Source organism: Chiloscyllium plagiosum, chromosome 11, assembly GCF_004010195.1.
Source record: "Chiloscyllium plagiosum isolate BGI_BamShark_2017 chromosome 11, ASM401019v2, whole genome shotgun sequence".
NCBI classification, from domain to species: Eukaryota; Metazoa; Chordata; class Chondrichthyes; order Orectolobiformes; family Hemiscylliidae; genus Chiloscyllium; species Chiloscyllium plagiosum.
In genome coordinates, this window is record NC_057720.1 from 54,109,380 (window position 1) to 54,125,718 (window position 16,339).

At 39.5% G+C, this 16,339-nt stretch overlaps 1 protein-coding gene across 21 annotated transcripts in view; it reads right to left on the bottom strand.

The window, feature by feature from the left end:
* The window catches only part of lrrc7 (leucine rich repeat containing 7), a 607,301-nt gene that overhangs the window by 109,557 nt on the left and 481,405 nt on the right, over positions 1–16,339 (bottom strand). For all 21 annotated transcript variants that reach the window (XM_043699350.1, XM_043699364.1, XM_043699344.1 and 18 more), the window contains one exon: positions 4,954–5,053. In XM_043699350.1, coding sequence (XP_043555285.1) covers positions 4,954–5,053 — 100 coding nt within the window. The remainder of the gene's footprint in view (positions 1–4,953; positions 5,054–16,339) is intronic.

The window sequence follows — 16,339 nt, forward strand, 5'->3', positions numbered from 1 at the left end:
TCATCAAGGGGAGGTCATGCCTGACAAATATGCTAGAATCCTTTGAGGAAGTAATGAGCAGGTTAGACCAAGGAGAGCCAATGGATGTTATCTACATGGACTTCAAGAAGGCCTTTGACAAGGTGCTGCACTGAGTAAGCTAAGGGCCCATGGTGTCAGAGGCAAGGTGCTAGCACAGATAGAAGCTTGGCTGTCTGGCATAAAGCAGAGAGTGAGGATAAAAGTGTTCTACTCAAGATGGCAGGTGGTGATAAGTGGTGTTCCACAAGATTCAGTGTTGGGATCACAACTTTTCATTTTATACATTTTATATGAAGGAACTGAGGGCATTCTGGCTAAGTTTGCAGACAATACAAAGATCAGTGGAGGGACAGGTAGCATTGAGAAGTTGGGAGCCTGCAGAATAATTTGGACAGGTTAGGAGAATGGACTAAGAAGTGGCAGATGGAGTATAATGTGGGAAAGTGTGAGGTCATACACTTTCTTAGGAAGAATAGAAGCATGGACTACTTTCTAAATGGGGAGAAAATTCTGAAGTGCATAGAAACTTGGGAGTTCTAGTGCAGGATTCTCTCAAGGTAAACTTGTAGGTTGAGTCAGTAGTTAGGAAGGCAAATGCAATGATGGCACTTATTTTGAGAGGACTTGAATATAAAAGCAGGGATATTCTTCTGAGGATCTATAAGGCTTTAGTCAGACCACATTTGGATGATTGCAGTTTTGGGCTCCATATCTCAGAAAAGAAGTACTGTCCCTGGAGGATGTTCAGAGGAGGTTCACGAGAATGGTCCCAGGAATGAAAAGCTTAACATATGAGGACTCTGGGTTTATACTCAATGGAGTTTGGAAGGATGAGGGTGGGATCTAATTGAAACTTACAGAACACTGAAGGGCCTGGACAGAGTAGATGTTGAGAAGATGGATCCATTGGTAGGACAGATTAGGACCTGAGGGCATAGCCTTACAGTAAAGGGAAGACCTTTTAGAACGGAGATAATGAGAATCTTCTTCAGCCAGAGAGTGGTGAATCTATGGAATTCATTGCCACAGAATGCTGAGGTGGCCAAGTCATTGAGTATATTTAAGTCTGAGATAGATAGGTTCTTGAGTATCAAGGGGATCAAGGGTTAGGGGGAGAAATCAGGAGAATGGGGTTGAGAAACTTATCAGCCATGATTGAATGATGGAGCTGACACGATGGACTGAATGAGCTAATTTCTGCAACTATATCTTATGATTTTATAATGTGGGCTGTAGATATTCTCCTCCCTTGTAGTCTTCTGGTTGCTGCAAGGGTCCAACAGAAATTCTCACCACTTTTTGCAAGCTTCTGGTTTGATACTGGAGCAATATTCCAACAATATAATGTCTTTCAGGTCTTCTGCTGATGCATGGTGCTCTAGACTGAATTTCACATTTGGGAAGTCTTCAATTATATTTGTGCTGTTCTTTGACAGCAGTTTCCTTTGGCTCTTCACTCTGGGATCAGAAACTACCATTTTTCCAATTCATTTCTTAGACTCTTGCATAGCCAGGACTTCCTTATTTCAGGAACTACGTGAAATGGATTTGGATGCTGCTCTAGTTGAATGCTCATTGATTGTAAATGCTTGGATAATTTCATAATGCAAGGGGATATTCTCAAGTTCTATGGAAGATCTTGTTGCTGCATCAATTTGTGGCATTGGTCACAATGATTATGTTCATGATCTCTTTGAAGAGGTACAGAGTTTCTTCCATAGGGTGGTTGTCATTATCAATTATGCTTCAGTGGTCATCTTCCTCTTCTATGTACTCAAAACGTAGTGCAAATTCCAAAGTCTCCTGCTCTAGCTGTTTGCTGTGGTTAATGGTGGCCCAGTTTGTTTTTTGTCTACCTGCTCTCTGAAAAGTTTCATACGATCTAGAACCCTGAGTGACTGCAGGTATGGGATGTCATCAATAGTGGCTGTCTCAAAGTGGTAAGGTTTTTTCCCCTATTGGTGAGTAAAGAAGATGTAAGGCTTCACATATTTCCCTGCTTAACAAAGAGTAAAATTGATTTGGAAGGATATAGCCAGTCAGTGAAATTTCTTGTCCCCTGTGCCAGATTCTCAGTCATGTGGCCTCTGTTCTCAGTGAGGAGTTCTAGGCCATGGATGCAATATGTGGAAGAAATCTTGTCTCAGCCACTGCACAGCAACTGGTAAGACAGAGATGGCTGGTCCTATATTGAGATTAAATTTTATTTTGTGTCCATTGACAAAGACTTCTGCACTCCAGAAAATCTGATACCTGTGCTATGTTAGCATTCTGAATATAAGAACATGCTGACTTGTTCTCTGTCTAGCTTGTATAAGAGGCCTGAGATAACTCAGAAGTGTTGAAATCTTCCAAGCCATTGTGCAGCCTGGTCTGAGCCCACCATCATGATGTAACTATGCATGGCTTTGTATTGGGTGCTGGGCTAAGTTTACTTTCACCTGGTTGCATTTACTTTTGTCAGTCTCATACTCTGGGGCTGTTTGCTGTTATTTATGGCATTCCTGCTTGTTGCTGGTCTCAACATGTATTGTTGTCTGTTCGTTGCCATTGCTGTTGGACCTGTTTGTTCGCTCGGTGTTTGCCATTCCACCCCCACTCCGACTTAGTCTCAACCTGAGGCTGACTGTTGTGGCCTGTTTCCTCTGCTACTATTTGTTTTAAATTTTTGTGCCTCCACATTTCATTCCTGTTGTTCCAAGAAATGTTATTTTGATTTTACTTACAGCACCATGTTGGCAACTGTTCATTGAACAGGTAAAAATCCTTCCATGACAGTGAAAGGAATTGCTCCAGCACAATGTCAGATGACCTGATGTCATTTCCTATGATGTCATCAGCCATTGCCTTATGCTAAATTGATCAACCCAAATATGAGAAGGAAAATCTATCTCCACACATTTAGCAAATATTTTTCTCTCTTTTTAACAACATTTCGTATCTAGACTTAGTGTCAAGCCTCAACCAAATCATAGAAAAATCAACACAGAGTATTGACAAGTATGAAGATCAGTAAACCAAAGATCGAAAATACGAACTGTCAGTTTGCGCCTGAGCAAAGGAGTAAAAATTAAGGATACAGTGAAAACTTGGGGTCAGTGGTGGCAGAAAATGGAAGTGTGGAAATTAAGCAATGGATTTGTTCTGATTAAAACAATTCAAAAAAAGTGTAGTGAGTGTTATTTGGTAGTAAACGTTTTTTTGAGATGGAAGGGAAGAGCGCACAGGACAGTTTAGAGGCTAGCATTTATTATATGTTGTAAGACAAGTTAGTACTTGACAGGGTTAATTGATAACAACTGAGATAAGGTCCACTCATCAGGATATGAAGGACTGTCCTCGAGAGGAGCTCATGAGTGTTTTTCAGTACCAGTTCTAATTGTTAAGTTGCATGTAGGTAAACAGTACTAAGTACTTATTCTTAAAGTGAGCCAGAGGTCTCACTAGAGATTAACATGTAACTCACATGTAATGTAATTAGCTATTAAGGACAGTGTGATAAACATATTCTGTTCAACAAGTGCAAGCCTCACTTTTGTTGAAGATTAGATGTGGGTATCCTTCAACATTCAGTATCAGTAACTTAGACTAGTAGTAAAAAAAAGCCTTGGTGGCAACAAATCTCTCCAAGGTCTCTCAGATGGTTCTGGTGGACACATTCCACAACATATACCAATACAGTTCAGAAATCTGGACAAAATCAAGAAGACAGAAACAATAACTTAATACTAGTTGGATGTGGATGGTCAGATGAATGTACAGAGCCATGAGAAAGAACAATATCTAGAAAAGTTTATCAGCGAGGTTAGGGGCGATTATGGGAAAATCAAAGAAAATGGTGGCAAAGGCATTGAAATAACATGGACAGAGAGATAATGTATTTTAGCAAGTGATGGAGATGTTACTGCTCAGAAGAAGGAAAAGAGAAAAGACCTAAAACCTTATGGGAAAGATGCTGTGGTGAAAGACTCAAACACATTGGAACTGGAAAAAGATTGGATAATTGACAGAAGATGGGAAAGGGTTATCAACCAGCACATGGTATTCCCAAGTAAAACAGAAGAAGTTGAAAGAGGTAGTAGCAAGGAATATTGATGTTAATTACAACACTCCATCATATTCTTTTACATGTGTTGCTCATGAAAGTACAGCCAGTTAATCGGGCAGGCAGTCTAAGAAAAGTGAGGGGAATTTTTAATTAATTTTCTCCTGATTGTAAAGTTATCACATGATTCTCCACTCAGCAGTCCATTGAGCATTTTGTCCAAACTCAAATCAGCACATCTAGAGGTGAACAAATGCTGTAACATTTAGTTTGGATAAAAATAAAATGTTTAGTACCCTCAACAGTTGGATTGTCTTCAAATGTATTTTAATCATATCCACTGATTGCCTTCTTACTCATTCTATGGTTAAACTTCAGGGACACAAGCAGCTCTGTGGTACCACACCTTAATTACCATTCTCCAAATTTAAGCTTGAAAAGTGAGTGCTTCAGTGTGGCTTTATCTGACATGGGTCACTGCATAGCAGGAATTCTATGTAAAGGAGCGTTAGACCCAATTGTGACAATTCCAATGTTACCCATGTTGATAGTATCTAATTCATTACACATTATGTACCAGCCTAGGATAATCAGTTCAATTCTAGAATAGTCAGTTCTAGAAAATCAGAACTAGTCTAGTTCCACTTCATCCCAACTGAGCTATCACATAGAGCTAAAATTTAATTTATTGTTGTATAATGACAAAATAAAAAGAAAATGTCAAAAGACTAGCCCAGTTAATGCTACGTTATTACGTATAATATCACCTTTCTGGATACTATTTGCTCATTTCCAGTTTATGCAAACAAACATGAAACACAAACAAGGAAAGATGATGTCACATTAAAAACAGCTCTGATCTCAGTTCTCTTAGTGAGGAGTCTCACCTTCATCGTTGCGTGGCTGCTGTGGAAACATATAGTTTGTCAACACTCTCTGTTTTGTTTCTGGATGAGACTCAGTTTGCAGAGGGATTAGAGCCTTGGACTAAACCAGAAGCATAAGAACAGAGAGGAGATTATAAACTGAATGCATTATTTGAATTATCACTTTATCAAAAAACAAGGACAAAGCTAACATCATTAATCTTTTCATCCTAACAGACAAATGATGTAGTCACTGTCTCATTTAAATTTGAATAAAGCTCTTAATAATGATTCAAGGGCATCATGTCAGAATGAAGATCAGTGACAATGACCAACAGGTCATGCAGCATCTCTGGACATGAGAACAGGTCAATGATGCTTCATCAGAATGTTTCTGTTTCTCTCTGTGCAGATGCTACATGACCTATTTCCAGCATTTTGTTTAGTTTTTATTTCAGAATTGCAAGGATTTGTTTTGTTTTGGTTAAACTAACTGTATTTAAAAGACAAAAACAACCATTTTGTTTGACTTAATAGATAAGAGAGAAACTACCTTTGAACTCAATCAATACTTAGACTAAATTCTAATTTTTATTTTCTGTTTCAGTCTTTGAGGCAATCTACATCCCATTGGTCCTGAATGGAGTTGGTTGGGTTGAAATACTTTGCATCACGGTATGATGTTGCAACCTGGATGAATTGGATGCTCTGAAATTGGATCTTGTGTATCATTTAAACATTGTTGATGAGCTGCCAATATTTCCATTGACAGTTCACATTTCTGCAGCATTGAATTTCAAATGCACAGGAAGTGGGTGGGAGGCAATCAGGATGATTGGAAAAAGATTGAGAGTCAATTTTGGATTTGATGTTTTAAAGGCATCTTTGGAACATGTGCTGTTGGTCCCCAAAAATTGGGCCTGGTTTATATTTGCCTATTTGTGTCTGCAATTGATTAACCACAGCTGTTGGTTAGTACTGTCTCAATGTTCAGCAAATATTAATGAAGAATTTTTTAAACATTAGGATTCTTCAGACATTAGAGTGTCTTTGTCTTTATTTACAGGCAAAAGAAATTTGCAGGACCCTATAAAAATACATAGAGGGTAAAGTACGCAAATTGGAAGCTCCAGGAAATGAGGAGACCTCACGGAAAGTGTTATTCAGGAGATCTTAGGCCACTCTTACTAATCATTGACTGGTTGGCATGAGATGGACTGAAGAGTAGGATTGTTTAAAGTAACTGTCTGACTATCACTCCCTGCAATTATTGTATGCAAGTATAAATGACCAGTCCTGTATAAACCCTGTAATATCCACTGACAGGATTGAACCAAAGATAAGCACATAGTTAAGTTGCATGAAACCCAAACTAATCATTTTAATGATACGTGCTGTTGCATGCTGAGAAGTGAGGCAACAGGAAATCATTAAAATTAAGTCTGAATCTGTATACTCATGCATCTATGCAAGTTAATGATAATTTTAAACAGCGAATATCACTGTTGTGATTTGTTTGCATGGCCAACGTTCAATTACGAATTTTGCACAATCACAGTCAAGCCAATTATAGGGTGAAATTCATCGTCAGTAGAGGTTCAGATTGTACAGTAGAGGAATATTGAGCCAACAGAATTGAAAACTTGGCAGGCTGTACAATTGACAGAATTCTCTCTATGTTCTGTTTGTACCCTGACCAAAGCTGATTTTCACAGTCAGAATCATTCATTTTGGCTTTGATGATGCTTCCCCCTTCATCTCCTCCTGAAGAAGCTGTTTCATTTGTGGCATAGAACTTCAGGAGTTATAATTCTTCTAGAATCTCATTAATGAGATAATCTTCTTGTGGAGGATAGGATGGAGGTATTGCCACATTACTTGACTGTGAGAAACATGCCAAGCAAATTTTGCTGCCATGAACTAATACTCACATCAATTACAGTAGAGGACAATTGGAACAGGCCTTTTAAAATATCAAACCTAATATGAAACTCTAAGCAGTCTCTTCGAGGTGTTGGTGGTAGTTGGAAAGAGGGTGGGGTTGGTTCTTTGAGGAAACCAAGAACTCTAATTCCTGGCATGCCTGGGAGTCATGGCACAGGCTCAGAGTGCCAACATGCTAAGTTATGCATGGCCTGTGCCTTTTGTTTATTACAACCTGAGAACTTCATCAGCCAGGGTCATCAAGATGACATCTGTGGGGATGCAAAGTGAAGGCAGTCTATTGGGGTGCAAGAGAAACCAAGGACTGGGATTGATGTGAGAACCAGACCACAGGATCCAGGACAGCCATAACAGATTAGCCACATGAGGATAATGACTGAGGTGTTTGGCAGGAGGGAAAGGTGATTTATTCAAAACGTGAACTGTTGTAAGCAGTTTGTTAGAATACAGTGAAGTCTTGGAGTTCAGTAGTCATAGCTCAGTGTCCAGGTTAGGGTTCAGGAAAAGCCTGAGAGCTGTAAGGGCATGAAAAAGCTTGTGAATCATTAATACATCAGGGGAACTAAGTGTGGGGTTGAAAGAAACCCATAAGCAATGTTCTCTTTAAGCTGCATTACCATCAGGAAGCTCCATGTATGGTGTTCAGCGTGCCAATGAATAGCCTCTGTTTCTTGAAGCTGCTGCCACAGAGCTCCATGCAAGAGCAAAAGAAAATTACAAGGAACATTGAACATATGCTGTATTTGATTACTGCATCTGAGAAAAAATGTAACTCAGAGAAACCCTGGGGCAGCAGTAGTGTTTGTGAGTGACATTAGAGAGCAGTCTCAATAATCCTGGGAAGCACAGTTTCAATAAAAGGGAAGTGAATTGCCAGTGCATGAGCAAATGTTGAGGCAGTCTGTGATGGATAAGTCTTTGAGAGTGCTCTGTAACTTGAGTTGTTGAGAGTGAATAATTGGAATTTGTATTAAGGAAATGAAGTTTCAATCAGATCTGGTGATCCACGGTGACACTAACTGTATCTGGGGGGAGGGGTGGGCTGGGGTGTTGGGTTGAGAAATCTATATTTCGTATTTGGATGTTAGTGTGTCAGCTGTATGTGCACGTTTAAGAGAGAGAGAGTGGGGATGAGAGACAGAGACAGGTTGTGTGACAGACAAAGAGTTGCGTGTGAGAGAGAGGTGCACGTGTGTGTGCATGCGCGCGTGAGTGTGAGAGACAGAGACAGAGTTGTGTGTTTTTTGCGTGTGAGAGTTATGTGTGTGTGGGTGAGTTTTGTGTGTGTGTAAAACTTTGTATAGCAAAGCTTATTTTTGGTTGTTTGGAACAGAGGGACCTTGTGGCCTTATTCCCTTAGTTAGTACCTGGCAACACAAATAAAATTATATAACAAACCTCTTCAAACAATTTGTTAACCATGACAATTTCAGCTATTAAACTAAAATGTCCTGTTATGTTGATCTGTTTATACCCTAATTGACCAACCATACATTGAATAGCAGTCAGATGTACAGTCTGATGATTGTTCCCTTGAAGATACAACAGTGTCAGGACTAAAAGGAAAAGCCAGGGCCAGTAAGAAGGGTAACATGTACTACAACCTAAGAATACTAACACAATTACCGTCTTTGACAGACTATGTTCCTGCTTAAAAATATTTAAACAGAAATCTGAAAGAAATGCTTGATTTGCAAAGAACAATACTTTTCTACCTGAATGCTCACTCTTGGCCTGGGAGTGCAGAGCCAGGACAACTCCCAAGGATGCAAACCTGGCCTGGGAGGAATTGCCATTGATGGTCAGATTTTCATTCTGGGTGTGGAAGGGTTGCAGGAGTGAGCTGGATGACATAGAAGTGAGGTTCACCAGCCCCAGAAGCAGTTGAGTCACAGTTTGTCAGGTGTGGAAGCAAAGAATAGGCCCACCTTAGTGTTTTGGTATTGTGAGGAAAAGAATAAAACAAAAACAGCCTTTCAGTCCTTACCCCTCCACATATTCCTCATGATCCACCTATGTAACGACATGATAGCCAATACACAACTGAGTCCAAAACTTTCACACCCTCCATGTCAATCCATGCCTCCCAATTGATCCCCTTAACCTTTTATAGCTCCTTTGCTGATTTAATGTCAACTGATGTCCACATCCTTCTTCTTCCTCCAAGCCTACTCATCCAATATCTACTATGGGCAGACCTCAGAACCAGAAAGCAATTAAGTAATTAGATATTCATTGATGAATTCCCTATTAGATAAACAACTCTGATAAAAACTTATCCACTACATTTATCTTCTTTAAATCCCTTATTAAAAGAAGGAGTTGTATTCATAGTCCTACTTCAAATACTCACGCGAAACTGTCAATCAAATGGTGAACTGACAAGCAACCAATTGGCAGATTGTGAAATTATTCAAACAGCCCTAATCCTGCCTGTAATGATAACTCTCAGGTTTATGTTCACAGACAAAGTGAAGTAGCAAATACTAATTTTTAGTTAAATACTGTAACCAACTTTCTTTGCAAACATTTGAAGTGCAGGAGATTTAAATGACTTGACAGTAATCTTTTATAGCAGCCATGGACGGTTTCAATGAGTTTATGCATATTCATCGCTTTTTTCACAATCCCAAAGGGGACCTTTCCTCTCTAAAGGGTACATAACCTCACCCAAAATTGTCCTGGCAGCATATTGAAATGGGTAACCAACCTCTCTAAAGAATCCCAGTAAGTTTTGACATTCTTCTAAAGATTCTTGTGATTCATTGGCAGCATCCTACCTCTGGACCAGGAAGCCCAGGTTCGTGATCTACCTGTTCCAGAGGTACGTAAAGACATCTCTCTCAACAGATTGATTAGAAAATATTTAGACATTATCCTGTTACATCTAAAGTGCAAAGGCTGTGTTTTGGACATCCTGCTAACAAAAATGAGATCTGATCGAAGGCCACTGCACTTTTAACATGTACAGCTGCCTCTGTGAATCACCGATGTTCAATTCACATTCCATTTACCCTTGTAAAACTGGTGGTGGGGGGTGGGGGGTGGTTTTAACAGTGAGACTTCCAGATTCAGTCTTCAGACATCATTCACACTTTCCATCTCTGCAAAAATGTAGGCTTTTCTCTGTATTTTGGTTCAACTTAGATTTTCACGCATCCCAAAGGGACATTTAGAAAACGTGATAACAACAGATAATCTTCACTTGTTCAGTCATTTATCTAATCTTAGTTGTGCTGAAAAGAACAATCTAAATCTAATCAGACATAAATTTAGATTTCAAAATATTACCATACCAATCACAAAAGTGACAAGTCTTTGCCAACTTACTTTGACCGATAAGCTATTAGGTACAAAGGAATTGGTTATTCAGTCCCTTAAGCCTTTTCTGCCATTCAAAAAAAATGTCTGATCCGTATCTTAATCCATTTTGGGTCTGTAACTCTTAAAACCTTAGCTGAACAAAAAAGTGATCTGACTTAATTTAGCAATTTTCCATTGGTCAAGGGCCAAATTTCCATCTGGAAAAGGAGGTGGATTTCAGTAACTGATTGGTTACATTTATTTTTATTCATTTAGGAAATCCTATTTTCCCTTCACGTTCCCTATTCTAAGCAATCTTCCTCTGATGGATCAGGATTTCCTTATGTGCAAAATGAATACCTATTCTCACCGAAATCAGGTATCTGATTTTAAATGGGGATCAAAAACAGATTTCATCCTCCACACCATTTTCATCTGTTACTATTAGGGCTTTGGAAGCCCAGTAGAAATGCATCAGGTTTGACAGTTTATGAAGAAAATGAAAAACCAGAAGAGTTTGGGTCAGACTGAAAAATGAGTGTAAAATGTTTTCGCAACTTCAAATTTCATTATTATATGTGACATTGTAACCTAGATGTTTTTAATTGATTGATTCTTCATAGTGTTTGGCCTTTAAAACAAAGTTGACCCTTACATTGGCCAGCCTTGTGTTTTTGTTCATGTGGCAGTGCTTTTCCAATGAAGTAAGCACTACAATGCAATTAAAATGTTACATACTATTCTGACAGATTGTGTCATCATATTTTCTGCTGTGATATAAAAAGTTTCCTTAAAACAAAAGTTTCAACACATGGAAAAATAAAACTAACCACTTGCTATTTCACAATGATTGTGAGGCCCTTTACTTTGAAATTTAAAGAACTATCTGCTTTTCTTTCTTCATAGATACCAGTGTATTCTTTGATGGCTATAGCTGCTTTCAATGCCTGACTGAGTTTCAAATGATAATTGGTCTCAAGGTATTCCATTCATTTGAAAGTATATGGCAGTTTAAAGAATTTGTAAAGGCAGGTTGCCTCTTTGATGTGGTTCTTGGTTTGTTAATAATAGAATTAAAAATATTACAAATGTTTCCTTTTCACATGGCAGAATGCATTTTTCCATAACAAAATAGTGGCTTTTATTAGATTGTGACACATTTTATTCCTCAGAGAATGTAAAATATTTTTCATTGATAATACTCCATTAAAGTTGAGATCGGTAGATAATGCATACTGGATGAGTATGCCATTAATAAAATATGGTTGGGGGGGTGGTACAGTGAGGTGGTGGAGTGATCTGGGAAGGCATGGAAGATACTTGGGAGCATAGGGATGGCAATGTGAGAAGCATTGACTTTCATGATGAGTGGACAGTGGGTTAAGGGGTAAGTTTTCAGTGCCTTTAAACATTGTTCCTGACAATGAACTCCACTGCCACAGCTTTTTTTCCTGATTAACTTAATCTATCAATTTCAACTTTTTGCTTCCACCTACAATATTTACTGTGCCACCTAGTCTGGCATATCAGCAAACTTGGCTATACAGCTCTCCATTATTTATTCCTCTTATGAATATAATGAAAATCTAAGGCCCCAGTACAAATCACTGGTAACCAGAAGTTATGTTTGCAAATTTGAATATGTAGCCTTTATTTCTGCTTTTTATACCACCTAAATAATTTTCTATTCAAGCCAATAGATTGCCTTCAATGCCAACTACTCCCATTTTTGTTCACAGCCTCATGTGCAGAACTTACATGGAAGAGGGTTTGTTACTGAAAAAACATTCAAAGATCTGTTAGTTGTTTCACCAATAGAATCAACTACATTTGTTAAACTTGACAAATCCATTTTAGTTCTCTCTGTAGTTATTATTCATTCAAATGTTCAGTCACTCTTGCCCTAACAACCATTTCTAGTGGTTTCCCCCCAACTGATCCTTGATTAATAGACCAATAACTTCCTCATTTAGCTCTCTTCCGGGGAGATGTTGGCATAGTGGTAATATCACTGCACTAGTAATCTAGAACTCCAAGGGGAGATGGTAAATGCTAAAATTTGAATTCAGTAAAAATCTGGAATGAAAAAAACTAATCTAGTTGTGTCAATGATCAAACAAACTGTCTTGGTTTCCTTTCCCCTTTAAGAAATCTGCGATCCTTACCAGCACTGTCCTACAAGGGACTCCGGACACACAGTAATGGGGTTGAGTCCTAACAACAGTGCAGTAATTATTGCGATGCCCATAGCCCAGAAATGAATTTTTAAAATGTGGACTGATATTGGAATTTTTTTCAACCCAAAGAGCAATTTTTGTATTTAGAGTTTTGAAAGCATCAATTTTCTCACTTACTTATTTTATTATCCTGGAGTGAAAACCATCAGGTCCAGGAGATTTTGCAGTCTTAAATCACATTCATTTCTACATAACCTTTTCATTTTAGTTGTATTGAATGGGGTTAGTTTCCTTGATTAAAAAAAAATCTTTGTATATTTTTGATTTTGTCATCATCTTTTTGTTTAAAATTCACTCAAGTGGGTGTCCTAGCTGGGCAGCATTTATTGCCCATCCCTAATTTCCATTGGGAAGGTGGTGGTAATCTGCCTTCTTGAACTGGTGTTGGTCTACCCACATTGCCCTTACAGAGGGAATTCCAGGACTTTGACCCAGTGACAGTGAAAGAGTGGCGATGTATTTCCATGATTTGGAGATGCCGGTGTTGGACTGGGATGTACAAAGTTAAAAATCACACAGCACCAGGTTGTAGTCCAACAGGTTTAATTGGAAGCATACTAGCTTTCGGAGCGATGCTCACCTGATGAAGGAGCGTTACTCCGAAAGCTAGTGTGCTTCCAATTAAACCTGTTGGACTACAACCTGGTGTGATGTATTTCCAAGTTAGGATAATGAGTAGCTTGGAAGGGAACTTGGAACTGATGGTGTTCCCATCTATCTGCTGCTCTTGTCTTTCTTGATGGAAGTGGTCATGGGCTTGGAAAGTGCAGTCTAAGGATCTTTGGTGACCGGTACAAAATAATTACTGAATAAGTTTGTTACCTTCTATTTATCGATATTGACTTACTACTGATATCAATTTCAAACCCACAACTAACTTGACCACATGCCCTCTCAACCACCCTCCTAATTCCTCCATCTCCACACATCTACTACCATGATGAGGGATTCCACTCCAGCACATCCCAGATATCCTCCTACTTTAGCGACCGTAGTTTTCCCTCCTCAGTAATTAAGGATGCCCTTAACTGCATATCCTTCATCTCCTGCACTTCTCCCCTCTAGCCCCCTCCCCCCAAAAAGGATAGAGTCCTCTTAGTGTTCAGATGGCATTCTACCAACCTCTGAATTCCTCGCATCATCCTCTGACATTTCTGCCACCTACAATCAGACCCCATCACCACAAAAATGCTTCTTTTGCCACGCTTATCCGCTTTCAGCAGGGACCACTCACTCTGTGACTCCTTTGTCAACTCCCCACAAACTTCTCCGCCACACCCAGTATCTTTCGCTGCAACTGCAAGTGATGCAACACCTACCCCCACACCTCCCCCTCATCTCTGTCCAAGGCTCTAAACAATCATTCCAGATGCAACAAAGATTCACCTGCACTTCATCCAACCTCATCTATTGCATTTGTTGCTCCTGTTGTGGTCTGGTCTCCTCTATATGAGGGAGACCAAAAGCAGCCTCAGGGATTGGTTCATGGAGCATCTAGGTTCTGCACGCACTAACCAACCCGATCTTCTGGTGGCCATCCATTTTAATTCTCTCTCCCACTCTCTCAGCAACATATCCATCCTTGACCTCCTGCACTGTCAGAGTGAGGCTAAATGGAAACTGGAGGAACAACACCTTATATTTCACCTGGGAAGCTTGCAGCCCAATGGCCTTAACATCCGACTTCACCAGCTTCAAAGTCCCTCCTCCTCCATTCTTATCCCATGTCTAGCCCCACCCCTTCTCACCTCCCTAATCTGTTCTAGCCTTTTCACCTTCCCACTCACCTGTACGCTCCACTCTTCCCATTGTCTATCACAGTAACCCCCTATCTGCATCTACCTATTATTATCCCACCTACCTTTCCCCTAGCCGCGCCCCTCCCTCTATTTATTCTGGTCTCTTCTGTCCCTCCCCAGTCCTGACAAAGGGTTTAAGCCCGAAACGTTGACTTTCTTGCTCCTCGGATGCTGTCTGACCTGCTGTGCTCATTCAGCTTCACATCTATTGACTCTGACTTCCAGCATTTGCATTCCTCACTGTCTCCTTGGTATCTTCTATTGTCTGACACTAAGAGCTTGCTACATTTCTTCCCTAAAGTATTTGTAATGAACTTTGTTTTCCTTCAAATTTCTTGCAAGCATTTTCTCTTATATTCTTTGTGTTTGTAGCTCCTCTACTTTTCTTCGTGTCCCATTATTATTAGTGCTATCTTTTCCAGTCTGTAGAATCTGTGCTTTTATTTACCTCATTATTTTCCTGATAAAGTTCTGTGAACAGAAAAATGTAATGTTTTGATATTGGAGACTGTCAAAGAAGAGTTAGTGAATTTTCCATCTGCCATGAATTCCATTCAATTTTTCATTGTGATTTTGGGCCCAGACTGAAGTTGAATCTCATATTCTCCACTATAAGATTCTGTACTCCACATCAAAAAGCAACATTTATGAGAAAATTGTAACATAGAGTTTAAAAATTACTATGTAGTGTAAAAAGCTTTAGTGTTTAAGCATTGAAAATGCAGATTTCTCCATCTTTATTTTTCTATTTAAATGAAGCATTTGTTTGATATTATGGATGCGTTCAATTTGTATTAAGAATGCTGACATTTTGTTTTCTTTCCTTAATCTTGGAAAAGAAATGATGCTCCATCCATACAATAATTTTGAAACTTTATTTTTATTATTGGGGTATACAAAATAGTACAGGAATGCAGAATATCAGGAAAAACCTCTATTCAATAATGAACTTGATTGAGATTTTGAAGAAGTAACAGAGGATTGATGAGGGGAGAGCGGTGGACATAATCTATTTGTACTTTAGTAAGGTGTTCGACAAGGTTCCCCATGCGAGACTGATTAGCAAGGTTAGATCTCATGGAATACAGAGAGAATCAGCCATTTGGATACAGAACTGTCTCAACGGTAGAAGAGAGAGGGTGGTGGCAGAAGGTTGTTTTTCAGACTGGAGGCCTGTGACCTGTGGAATGCCACATGGATCAGTGCTGAGTACACTACTTTTTGTCATTTATATAAATGATTTGGATGTGAACATAAGAGGTATAGTTCATAAGTTTGCAGATAACTCCAAAATTGGAGGTGTATGGACAGCGAAGGAGGTTACCTCAGATTACAATGGGATCTTGATCAGATGGGCCAATGGGCTGAGAAGTGGCAGATGGATTTTAATTTAGATAAATGCAAGGTGCTGCATTTTGGGAAAGTAAATCAGAGCAAGACTTATACACTTAATGGTAAGGTCCTAGGGAGTGTTGCTGAACAAGGAAACCTTGGAGTGCAGGTTCATAGCTCATTGAAAGTGGAGTCACAGGTAGATAGGATAATGAAGAAGGCGTTTGGTATGCTTTCCTTTCTTGGTCAGAGTATTGAGTACAGGAGTTGGGAGGTCATGTTGCCGCTGTACCAGGACATTGGTTAGGCCACTGTTGGAATATTGTGTGCAATTCTGGTCTCCTTCCTATCAGAAGGATGTTGTGATACTTTAAAAGGTTCAGAAAAGATTTACAAGTATATTGCCAGGCTTGGAGAAATTGAGCTATAGGGAGAGGTTGAACAGGTTGGGGCTGTTTTCCCTGATGCGTCGGAGGCTGAGGAGTGACCTTATAGAGGTGTATAAAATCATGAGGGGATGGATAGGATAAATAGACAAAGTATTTTCCCTGGGGTGGGGGAGTCCAGAACTAAAGGGCATAGGTTTAGGGTGAGAGGGGAAAGATATAAAAGTGACCTAAGGGGCAACCTTTTCACGCAGAGGGTAATACATGTATGGAATGAGCTGCTAGAGGAAGTGGTGGAGGCTGGTACAATTGCAAGATTTAAAATGCATTTGGATGGGTATCTGAATAGGAAAGGTTTGGAGGGATACGAGCTGGGTGCTGGCAGTTGAGATATCTGGTCAGCATG